Source organism: Phaseolus vulgaris, chromosome 3, assembly GCF_000499845.2.
Source record: "Phaseolus vulgaris cultivar G19833 chromosome 3, P. vulgaris v2.0, whole genome shotgun sequence".
Classification (NCBI taxonomy): domain Eukaryota; kingdom Viridiplantae; phylum Streptophyta; class Magnoliopsida; order Fabales; family Fabaceae; genus Phaseolus; species Phaseolus vulgaris.
In genome coordinates this window covers 36,531,942-36,545,487 of record NC_023757.2, presented here as the reverse complement: position 1 = coordinate 36,545,487, position 13,546 = coordinate 36,531,942, and the positions used below count along the sequence as shown (strand labels likewise).

General features: G+C 28.1%; 1 protein-coding gene across 1 annotated transcript; it reads left to right on the top strand.

Moving 5' to 3' along the window:
• Positions 1-10,082: 10,082 nt before the first annotated feature.
• Positions 10,083-11,049, top strand: LOC137807391 (transcription factor IBH1-like 1). The gene is made up of 2 exons (XM_068608017.1): positions 10,083-10,243; positions 10,391-11,049. The coding sequence occupies exon 2, from the start codon at positions 10,392-10,394 to the stop codon at positions 10,932-10,934; it is 543 nt and encodes a 180-aa protein (XP_068464118.1). The 5' UTR covers positions 10,083-10,243; position 10,391; the 3' UTR covers positions 10,935-11,049.
• The last annotated feature ends 2,497 nt before the right edge of the window (positions 11,050-13,546 follow it).

Below are 13,546 nucleotides of genomic sequence, written 5' to 3'. Positions count from 1 at the left end.
AAGGAGTATATAAATAAAAAAATTTAAGTTTCATTTTAAAAGAACCATCATCTTTCTATAAGTTTCATTTTTCCTTTCTCTGCATTCTCTTTAAGATTCTGACCTCCCCGCTCATCAGTTTGATGATCGAAATCCTTTGCCATTAGACTCCTGACGGCAAAGACTAAAAGACTGCCCGATCGAAATGTCTGATAGAGTAAGTTCAATTTTACTCTTTTTTTAGTCAAATTTTGAACTTGTCGGATTGTCTCAGTCTAGGATTTGCATGTGACTCTTTTAGCTTCAGAATAAATCTCAGTTAAGCTTAGGGTCCTAGTGACATAGTTAAATTTTTTTATTAGAACTATGTGATGCAAGTTAAGCTACCCTTGAACAATTTTAGGATTTGGAGCTCTTCGTGAGCACTGCTCACAAGTTCAAGTAAGAGAAGTTAGTTTTAATTTCAAATAGAACCCTAGGTTAGAAGATCTAGATGTGGGGGTGTCGAGGTCACCAGTGCAAAATTTTGTTCGCAGGATTGATTGTTTATGAGTAATGCAAGGTATTGTTTTGAAATAAAATGTGAATATGTTGATTTTGATATGAATGATTTATGGTAGATGTTTTTGTTTGAATCTGAAAAATTTGTTGATTTGAATAGTTGAATCAGTGTAAGTTACTCTTGAAGTGAATAAGTTATTGAAATTATTTTTGTTTGAGATGATGAAATTATGTTGGAGATCCCACATCGACTAGAGATTAGAGCCTTTCATTGTATATAAGTGGGTGCAAACCTCAACCCTATGAACCGGTTTTATGGGGTTGAGTTAGGCTTAAAGTCCACTTCATAATATGGTATCAGAGCCATTTCGAGCCTATCCTAGCGAGTGTTTGTTGGGCTTATCAGGCCACCCACTATCGGGCCGCTATCGGACCATCCATAATATATAGTCCCACGCACGAGTTGGCAGTCTCGGCGTGAGGGGGTGTGTTGGAGATCCCACATCGACTAAAGATTAGAGCCTTTCATTGTATATAAGTGGGTGCAAACCTCAACCCTATGAGTCGGTTTTATGGGGTTGAGTTAGGCTTAAAGTCCACTTCGTAATAGGCATAATTATAGAGATTTTTTTGCATATCTCCCTAAGTGAGAATAAAATGAAAAGATGGAATATTCTCGCGTCCATCTTTGCTCAAGCGAGAAGGAATCTCGCTTAGACAAAAATGGAGTAAATTCTAGGATGCTCTCGAGTTTAATCTCGCTCAAGTGAGAGGATCTTTGGTTGGGCGAGACCCACTCTCGTTCAAGCGAGCAAATTTTCGCTCAAGCTAGTAAAAAATTTAAATAATTTTTTTTTTTTTTTGCTTTTGAAAGCCTAGTTTATTATTGCTCATTGTTTTTAAGTGAAAGTTCTAAATTTTATTTGAAAATATGATTAAAGGAACTTAGTTATGTAAGTGAATTTTGAGATATATTTGGATTGTTTAGAAAGTTCAAAATAGGATGTGATTGAACTATGTATTGATGTGTTAAATGAAGTATACAATGAGGTTAAAGTGTGATCAAGACATAATATTTTCAGGAAATGATTGTTATTAGGATGTATTGATTTGTGAGTATCCTGTGAATGAGACAATCTCGACTCCAGTAATATAATTAAATCACATAGATGAAGTTATTCAGTGGGTGATAGTCGAAGGAAGTTCAATAACTTTGTCCATGGTTTGAAATATAATTTGGTCTTTCAGGTCATATGAATTTACCTTGTCATATGTGATGATGACATGAGGAGATATTGAGATAATTTTGCGCATGACTGTGTGGATTCACAACGAGTAGTATGACAGGTGCAACTCTCTTGATGTTAATTCCAATACACAAGTCTTCTAGAAGTAGAGTCAAGTGTTTATGTATTGTGAGTCCGTAGAAGTTTGACATGAGAAAGATGGATTATGAATTATGATAGACATTGGTTTGTCAAAATGACTTTATGTTGATATTTAAAGTTATATTTATATTAGAAGTTTTAAAAATAGTTAGTTTACCCTGTTGTTCGCATTGTGTTTATTTCTTTAATATGTGATGATCCTGTATTTACACGAGAGCATATGATGTTGTAGGTGATAAAACTCACTTGTGAGAAGTTGGAGAATGAAAATGTTAATTGTATTTTGAATATTTTAATCTTATTTAAATATTTAAAATCTCTATAAAGAGAGATATATTTTTAAACACTATGCGGAAGAGTTGTATATATTTATATATTTATTTTAATATATATTTTATGCAGATTATTTATAGTTATTAGATATAATAAAATATGGATAATATAGATTCAATATTAATGAGTGGTGAATAAATTTATACAATATTAAAATATTACTTTTAATTTAAAATTATTAAATAATAAATATTTTAGTTTTTTTTTATTTATATATCATTAATATTAGGGCTGTAGACTTCCAGTTTACATTGACTTTTAAAATAAAATTCATATATAATTGACTTAAATATTGATCCCTCACAGTAAATTAGTTGGTCAATCTCTTTAACATAATTAAAGAGAAGTAAATATTGTTGCTAATAAATAAAACCTTTTCGCAAAACTTCTTATTTATGGCGTTAAATTAATTATTAATAATATTTAGAAAAAATATTAATTACATATTTTTAATATATTAGTTGAAACATTATTTCTATATAATTAAATTATTAGAAATGATAAATTCTATAAACCTATTTCTTAAAATAAATAATATTCATAATTTTATAATTTCTAATTTTTAAGTACAAGCCTCTTAGAAAAGCGTATTCAAAATAATCAACGCGTGTTTTAAGTGTGAGCTGAAAAAAAATGCGCGTCAATTACAACGTTTGTACTAGTTAAATGATGATGTTTAGCTCACAAGGAACCAGTCTTATTAAGTTTCACATTTCTCTTTTATCAGCAGACACATATCACTATTATTACTAAGTACTTTACAAGTTACAATGCAGGACAGAAGAGCGGTCCTTATAAATTTCATAATAAAAAGGTGGTAAAAGTAATAAAAATTCGACGGCTTTATATTTGAAAGCACAAAATTCAGAATTAAAATTTACTTCACAACAATATCAAACTCTAATTAATTAATTTACTGCAACAGACATCTACTGTAAAATCTTCTCTCTTGCTAAAGTACTCATATTAATCAATTTTCCTAAAATTAATTATATTGTCTTATCTCTAATTAGTATTAGACTTATTTTTATTGTTAGTTAAAATAAATATTATTGTGAATCAGTTAGTTTGTCACAATTGATTTCTATATATAATCTCTAACTAATGTGATATGAATGTTAAAATTTTGATTAACTAAATAGGCGTTGAAAATACAAGACAAATAACACAAACAAGAAGCAATTCAAGAAGACATCCATGTAATTTTGATTAGTATTTAAAGTAAAAACAAAAACAAGTAAAGTAACAAAGAAAAAAGATGAATTGAAACAAGAAAAGAGAAGACAACACAATACCTTTAACCCAATAACTAAAAAATATGTGCAAAGAAATTCATTATTTTAGAAAATTTCTCAAGATAAGAACCAGAATAATAAAAGAAAAAACTCAAACTCAAAAAGAGTAATTTCATTCAATCTTCAACATATATATAGATTGTGGAGACTTCTTTATATAGAGAGAAATCTCGTTCTAAAAGTGAAAGAGACAACAAAAATAAGTTAATTTTGTTAATCATGAGTTAATTTCATTAAACAAAGATTAACACATGATAATCCCTAAAATTAAGAAGTACGCATGATAATTCCTTAAATTAAAAGAGATGTAACGATTATATATGAAAAACAATTATGACTTTTAGATAATTCACATGTGAGCGCCTAATTACTTTTCAATGATATCATGTTGTTGGTTTTGGAAAGTGATCTTGAATATAGGTTTATGTAATTGCTAGTGTAATGGTAGTTATGTTAAAACAATGAAGGGAATGATAAAGAAGCTAAACTTTAGTTTGTCTATTAATGAAATGTTTTTTTGGTTTATAACTAAAGAATGTAATATTTTTACTATTCTATAGAGGTTGAAACATTTTTGAAATGTCTTTTTTTATTTTTTATTTTTTATTGAAAAAATGAAACTATTTTTCAATGAATATAAGAAAGACTTTTGAAAACTTGAATAATCAAGTGAAAGTATAAACCTATTTTAAATCGTATATTTTAAAAGAAACATGTGATAGTTGAAACTTTAAAAAATAGACATAACTTTTAATATATAAATGTTTCTAAAATTTAACATATGAAATTCCTCCTTTTCTCAAATCCATATAAAAACGAAGAAACATCTTATTAATCTTCTTGTAATCTCCTTTATTTTTTTTTTCTTTTTTATTGTTTGATTTTCTCTTTCTTCAACAAGTTTTTCTTCATTGCGAATAATAATATTTGGAACTTTTTTTTCTTTATATCTTTTATTTCTTTCTCACACTTTTGATATGGTATGCATGAACTTTACAAATGCAGCAACCGAAACTAAATTTCAAGTAACTAACGTTGTCAAACAGAACTGAGAACTGATGAAAGACCCTCCCAAAAAGCAAACTTATTGTACAAATAAAACGTATTAGAAGCCAACCAAATAAGACATCATGAGCTGTGGACACATTTTGAGGCAAATCCACACAATATCCATATCAGTAGCACCTAGGGTCAGGAAAAACAGTGTAAAGGTTCAACAAGTTATACTGTAAAGCCTTCAAATCCAGAACCAGACAACAACCCATGACTACCACAGAATGAAAACTGCTGAGCAAAAAGAGAACAGAGAATGAAAACTTCCTCGGTATAATTTAGACAAAGGTATTGGGTTAAAACTTGATGCACACTTGGACAATTTGTAGAGACATAAACTCCTTCAAAATCTGAGCCAGCCATCAGTATACCTCTTTAAAGACCATTTAGATTGAAATCTTGGAGTGATGAACCAACCAGATAAAAGATACCAATAATAAACCAACTCCTCGAGATAAACTAGTAGGGTATTAAAAAAGTTATACTATGTATATTTGTGTTGAATATGTGATCACTATTTAAAGTTTGAAGTTTGAACAGCAAAAGAGGTCCCACGAACGTTATAGGAGGGAGGGCCAAAACACTGTGATGGATGGAGCAGGAAATTGAAAGTTTAAGGCAATACCACATATATTCAAAAAAGGGTTTGGAGAAAGCGTAAAATGTCTAAAAAGAAGGGAGAGAAGATGGCGACAAATTTAGGGACGCATGCACCCCGTTGCTTCCCTTGATCTTCCTAAACACACATAAAATTGTAACCTCTGGGCCCATTCCATGACCTGTTCACAAAATCTCTTTCTTCAATCTATTTCTTTATATCTTGGACCATGTCAACTTTATTTTTAAATGTATTTTACATATATTCCCCTATATCCTCCTCCAAATTAATAATAACATAGTGAATCACTGTACATACATACATACACATATATATATATATTCCCTTTTGCCTTTTCCCCTCAGTTTTTGCTTTGTTTATTTGAAATAGGCAAGTATACGTCTCATATTCTTGTAATCGTGAATTTCTTAAAGGGTGATATTGACAGACATTTGCGTCATCTAAAAGAGATAGACAGAGAGAAAGAGCATAGTTGGACAAAATGGGAAAGCGGCAATCACAATTTTGCTCATGTTGTTTCTTTCTAAGTGAATATAATTGTGGGAAAAAAGTGGAGAAAAAGATAGGTAGCTAGGTAAGAGTGTAGGAAGTAGCATGGTAACCAAATGAAGGGAGATTTGATTCGGGAAAGATAAAATTAGAGATGCCAGAGAGAGAAAGAGAGAGATAAAAAGAAGAACAGAGAAGAGAGGTAGCACACTTTTGAAAGGCCCATGTGGTGAGCATGTGGGGATTGCAATGTGCTCTTTTTCTTAAGGCAATGCCAAATCCCAAGTGCCCGGGAATTTCAATTCCTGTGGGACCTGACGCACTCCTATCAGCATGTTTTCCGGATCCTGCCAATTTTCCTTTTCTTTTCCTTTTCTTTCATCTTCTCTTCCTCCCAATTCTATATGCCTGCGTCTCTACCCATATCTCTCTCTCTCTCTCTCTCACACACGCACAACAATCTCCAAACCCTAGCTATCTCCATTTTCTATACCTACCTCAATCATTCTGTTACATTTCCTTACTCAAATACTATAATCACACCTTTAACTGTACCAAACTAATTCTAATCACGCCAGATAACATAAATTCTTGCATTCTCATCATTTCAATTCAAAAATATTACCAAGTAATTCTGCTCAACTCAGATAACATAATTAGAGACAAAAAAATCTTATAAATTCGAATTCAAGATCATTAGTTTAACGGAAAGAATTTTACAGTTGTTAATGATTTAATATTGTTGTAGTCTTAATCGATAAGAGCTAACTATACGGCAATACAAATTTAAAATACTAGTGATACATATAAAAATAGTATCGCTAGTTTTGATATGGGTATTTATTTTATAACTGATTTTACTTTAAAGAGGGAGAAAAACATGAAGTGATGTAGACTTTTGCTGGCTCAGTCTTAAACAGAATGCTGGGTGCCTTGACTGAATGACCTATAAAAGCATATTTACCACAATCTAACTCCAACATTCCAGAAACATAGGAAATCAAATTACTGTGGGGAAAGCTTATTTTACCTTTTCCCCCTGCTGGTGCTACTTATATAGCATAATAATTAATAAAAATAACGGCACATGAGATCATTTTTAATTATGATTTGAGAACATGGCACATGCATGAGAATTGTATGGTAGCCAAACATTATAGCTTGCATGTCAACCAATCCGAAATGAAGAGTGCGCATTTCATGCCAACTCCTAAGGCTGTGCTGTTGTTCTTTTATTGCTATCTATCAAATCAAATCAATGAAGAAATCATCCATTGGTTTTCTTTTCTTTTTCCTATTCATTCTATGTCTTGGAACTATTAACGTTATTACAAACAATACACTAACTTTCTAAAAATCACTATTCATTGTGTTGTGCCTGTGAAAGAAGCTATACGTGACGACGGTGCTATATTAAATCTATCCATGCGAGGGAATAGCAGGTAGGGAAACAGACCAAATGCTTCGCTTTCTCTATTATTAGTTTATGAGATGAGTAGAATAAATGTACTCCATCAAAATTTTAAGAACACTGCTTTTAAAGACAGAATAGATTTATATAAAAAAAAAATGGGGTTCACCATATATATAGTATGTAGATTATGAAATTCTATGTTTTATATAATAACTACAATATATAAGAATGTGTTCAAGTTATTGTTTGTTATTGATTTCATCTTAATCTTTGTATAAATATTATAATTTTATGAATTGTATTTTTTTTCTATTTTAAAGAATTTTTTACAAAATCTTATATAAGAGATGTGATATCTCGTGTACTTTTTTATTTATATTTTTTTTATTAAAAAAATATATCTCTTATCATATCTTATAAGAAGCACCTTTTGTATGCCAAAAATAAATAAGTATAGATAGATAAATATCTCTTATCATATAACTTTATAGAAACAGTCAAAATTTTAAATCAACTAGCTACTTTAAAAAAATCATATCTATCTATCTATATAGATAGATAAAACTTCGATAGTTTTTTGTGAATAGTCTGTGCTGCCTTTTTATAATTATAATATATTATTAAATGAATGGCATATAAACCTGAACGTTAGGGGATAAAAGAAATGATGGTGCTACTATTTTTCACTACACTTTATTGCTTTTAAAGTTATTGAAAATTATAAATTTTGATGAACACACTTCTTGTTTATTGTAAATTACTTAATTTTAAATTTGATTAAGAGTATTAGTAATTATATTTATTTAATTTTGTTGATAAATTTAAGTTACCTCCAATAATATCCATTGATAATAGTGTTAAAGTTTAAAAATAATGGATTTTAAAAATAATAACACTGCATTAGATAAGATTGAGTTAGTTGAAACTTTCTTATAATTAAGTCCATTAAATGTGATTATTTTTTATTTTTTTAGCTTAATCTAGAGGGAGTAGCTTTCGATAAAATTTAATCAATAAATTTTTTTTGTTAAAGATTAATTGGAATCATGTGTCAAACTTTTTTTTACTTATAGCACCATTTAAAAACTTGTTGTAGGATATACAATCTAATTGCATAATGAATTGATTTTTTTTATAAAGTAGCCGCTCAAGTTTTTTTTATCGTAAATTAAGCTAATTGTTACTTGATTACTTGATTTATTCTGTGTTGTTTAAATTATAAATAAAAATCCATGTTAGATAACATATAAATATTCAATTTATGTTACATTTTATCTATATTATTAAAAACATAATATCAATTAATTCAACTCTGGGATTAATTAATTTTGCATTGAACAAAAAGTTATTATTATTATTATTTTGTTATTATTATTATTATTATCACTATTGTTATTATAACTATTATTATTATTAATAATATATTATTATAACATGATTAAATATGTTTGATATATTTTAAACACAATGATCAATGCATTAACAAGGTTTTCAATAATCTAAGCACGAACAATCTAAATTGATTTTTCACAACGTTTGTGGGAAAAATTTTTTGCTTGGCACTATATAATTTAATTTAACTTGAGATCACTATAAAAAATCATTAAATATGTCAATTAAATTTAGTAAATTATAAATTATTTTAGAGATTAAGAAATTATTAGTATTTAAAGTAGTTTTTATTATTAATAAAAAATTATAAAATAGTTTTAAATTGGTACTTTTAGTTACCAAGTTTTAGCAATTAATATTTTAAATTCTAAATTAATCTCTAAAAATTAATAGAGACTAATTTAAATATAAAGTAATTAATAGCTAAAACATTGGTAGCTTTAGATACTAATTTAGAAACTACTTTATAAATTTTTATTAAATAAAAATTATTTTAAATATCAATATTTTTTTAGTTTATACAATTGTCTCTAATTTAGTTAATATAATAACTAATTATTTTAATCTTTAATATTAATTTTTATTTAATGATTTTTTTTAATAAGAATTTACGAAAATATAATTAATATATCATGACAGATTATATATTTTAGAAAACAAAAGAAATTTTATTTATACAGCAAATCGTACAATAATATTTTGTTGTGTTTATCATAAAAGATGAATTTTGTACATATGTTACATTTTTTTGGGAAAACTCAAATCCAAATTTTACAAGAACATCAAGAGATCTTGCGGATAAAAAAAAACAAGAACATCAAGAAAGACCTGAGAAAATGTTAATATTTTGAACATGTTTAAAAGCATATTAAAATATAATCATGTGAATATCTTATCAATTTATATAATCTAATACATGTAACACCTCATGATTAAAGCATGCTATATCTACTTCATTAAATATTGCACAAAGAAACTTTTCTAAGAGTGACCAAATTGAATTTCGCTGAGTTTTTTTTCTTGGTACGATGAAAAATAGTGTGGATATATATTTTCTTTGGTCGGCATGTGAATATATTTTTAGTAAATCAAAACATAACATATTATAAAACGAAACCGTGTAAAAAAAATTGGGAATGAAGTCATTATGATTTTTTGTTTAGTTGAAAACTTAATATAAGGATTTATTGTGGAAATGAAGAAAATACAAATACATCCTATTCGATAATTTAATTACCCTAAAACTGAGGGCACATATAAAAAGATAAAATACAAAGCTATAATCATTAATTAATAATAATTAATAGCGATGATAAGGTACAATCTTTCTCTCACGGAGTTCCACTCGCGGGCCATAGGCACATTGTTTCGAAGTGAGTCGTATTTAGTGAGTTTTGTTTGTATTCTAAACAAAGATACCGATGTTAGGTTTGCATTACATTAAGGTCACCTTTATTCTTCTTTACCACTAATCTAAATACATTGTTTTCTTTATAATGTAACATTATTCTCTATGGTTTTGGGTAGTGGGCCAGGGACTCCATGTGCCAGCATGTGCTGTGTCTTTCTCTCTAAGCCCCACCACTCTCATCTTTCGAGCACATAAATTCCTTCCCTTCTCACTCTTCCTCTTCCCAACCCTTCTCCTTCTCTCTCTTTCTCAGATCCTCATCATATACCATTTTCCTTCCATCTGTAACACTGCAACGTCACTCATCAAATCTTACTCTTATTTCTTCTTTCTCCATCTTCTACTCTTTCTTTCAACACTTTCATCAAGGTATGCCTTAACTATTTCACTTTTTTTCTAGCTAATTGCATACATATAAATCACATTAAATTGAATTTTCTCTTGCTATACCAAGCCCTAGCTAACTAGCATATGCATCACATCACCCTTACTCCCCATGTTGTTAATTCCAAACAGAATGCGAAATATCAACTCCGTCAAGCAAGAATTCCTCAAAAAATGGATATGGTGTCTCAGAAAATATAGCTCTCAAAAGAAGAACATGAGTCTTTTGGAGAGAAAGAAAGCCATAAAGCTGTCAGCAGATTTGGCCATGGCTTCCACCAGAAACAAAACCACTCGCTGGAGCAAGGCCCTCATAGCCAATGCTTCCAAAAATAGCAGCAACAAAGTCCTCACGGCACACGTGCCAGGCTCATCACCACCACAGAGGGTAAGGAAAAGCTCCACGAATTATTCCCACAGCACAAGGATCAGAAGCTGCAGAAGAAACCGCGCAGTCTACAGACCAAGGGATAGGGTGGTGGCGAGTTTCATTGCGAAAAAACTGGTCCAGAAGAGAACGCGAAGGCTCAAGAGTCTCTTACCAGGAGGAGAATTCATGGATGATGCGTCTCTGGTTGAGGAAACCCTAGATTATGTACAATCACTGCGAGCTCAAGTTGAAGTAATGAGATGTCTCGTGACTGCCTCAGAGCTCATGATCCTAAATCCATCGTAAATATATCTTTAGAATATACAATTATAATCAATCCATATGCTTCATTATATTATATTTTTATAATATTATGTTTTAATATTCGTTTTTTGGTTTTATAAAATTTGCCCACTTCACATTTTCTCTGTGTGAGATAAAGGGGTGGAGAAAATTAAAAAGAGGCGTTCCCATGTATACGCTAAGGCATTGTACAGAGGTAAACATATATGCAAGTGAATCAAATTAAGTTTTTTGTTTTCATCATCATGCTCTCTCCCCGGTTGGAAACTATGTTGATTAGTTTGCCGTATAATGTTTTATTTGCGTGTTTATCTTTGATTCGTACACTTTTCTTTTGCTTTTATCATCGTATGTCAATCTGTATGTATCATTAAACCGATGTGAGGAAATTGACAATACATGTCAACCAAGTTGATGTTTTGCAATAAACAGCAAATTAAACACGTATGCTAATTAATCATCTATATCTGATATCTTGGTTTTTAGTATGTGTGTCTACGTCTCTATATACTATAATCACAACACTAACAAATTAACTCATTACTCGTGTACATATGCGCAATGATCAGGGGGAAAATAGATGAAACTCTTTGCAGAGGTAAATCCATTTCATATGCCAGTGGAGTACTGATACTCCAGGCCATCATGCTTTTCCATAGCTCATTTGAGTGGAGACTGGTGCATGTATATATTTTGACCTATTCAGGTTTATAAACAAAATTTGCTTTTAGGTGGATGTGTTTTTAAGACTAAATAATATATAGATTTATATTATCATCTAATAAAAATCATTACCCCAATAATTTCATTCCTTTTTATAATAATCATCTTTAAAAAGTATATAAAAAATGTTTGACACTATAAAAACTTCTATATATAATAATACATACATAATAAATTTTATTTATAAATCCTTGATCAGATTGATTGCAGTATAGCTTACAATATTATTATTTTTTTATCGACAAAAAATAAATTAAATTAAAAGGTAACATTCTAGAAGTGTTTCAACCCTTATATACATACCACCTTTTAGGTATACAATATTATCTAAATAAAATTAATATTAATATTTGCAATAATTATTTTAGAAACCATATAGAGAATGAGTTTTCATTTATCAAGAATGTAAATTTTTTACAATAACGTATTGTATAAATTTAATTATTTTGTTATAGCATTAATAAGACAAGCAAAATATTTTTTTTTCTTTTCTGCTTTAGTTTAATATAGATATGCAGGCACAGAAGTGTCGACTAACATATTGTTGGACATCAAATTATATGAATCTAAGTTCAGTTTATGTGTAAATATATAGCTTGGTAACATCATATGTATGTGTATATATAACAAAATATATTATCACTGGACTTTATCCTTCACAATAGGAATTACTACATTTTTAACTACCTATGTGGATTATGTACATTTTGATCTCGCATTATAGGGTTTTTTTTTTTTTCTCACCTTATTAGTGGAGGAAATATGTATCCAACGATATACGCATGGTGAAGGACTTTGAGTTTCCACATTTTACTCAATGTAAAATATATCTTGGGTGTAATTTATATTGTTTGTATAATGCATAAAAAAGCAATTGAATAACCATTTCGTTAAAAAAATATTAATAGAAATTAAACTATTTATATAAGAAAAATGATTTATTGACCACTACTTTTTTTTTCAAAGCAACTATATAACTACTCCTTTAAATAATAAAATATTATATTTAAATGATAATAATAAATATAAATAAAAAATTAAAATAAAATCAATGTATTTAGTTTTATGATAGGCATATAAAATGGTAAGACCGTTAAAATATCATTATTCTATCGTTACAAGAAATAATTAAATAAAAATTATTTTTAAAAAAATAGTTATTATATTAACTTAATTATATATTATTTTAAAAATCAAAAAAATTATTAATATCTAAAACTAATTTCTATTATTAATAAATAATTTTTAAATTGATATATAATTAGTTACCAATATTTTAACTATTAATTTTAGAATCTAAAATAATTAATAGCTAAAATATTAATAACAAATTAAATACTAATTTAAAAATTTTGTTTATAAATTTTATTAATAATAGAGACTACTTTAAATATTTTAGTTTATAAAATATAGTAATTAATTATTTTTTGTCTTTAAAATTGATTTTTATTTTATAATTTTCTTGTATTATATTGTATAACTATTTTAAATTACAGGTAATATATATATATATATATATAACATTATTTATTAAAATAATGCCTATTAACATAGACATGTATATCTACATGCTGAGTTTATATTAGATGATATATATTTATATATATATATATATTAATGGAGACAAATCTGTGAATAAATTCATTAGTGATTGAAATAAGAATAACACTATAACATTGTAATCAATGAAGTTTTTATTATAAAAAATGGTTTTAATATCCCCGGAAAGCTTTTAACATTAGTTTACAACTGCTATTAAAAAGGATAAAGTGCTACATATATAATAAACTTGATGTCAAAATTATTGCAAAATTGATTATTTAAACAACATATATGTCTTATACAGATGTGTTATTGAGTAACATAATTGTTTGTTTTAACCTATATTATTA

What these genes read in the sequence shown, in the direction of transcription:
- LOC137807391 (XM_068608017.1), top strand. Translation starts at nt 10,392, where the DNA reads ATGCGAAATATCAACTCCGTCAAGCAAGAATTCCTCAAAAAATGGATA.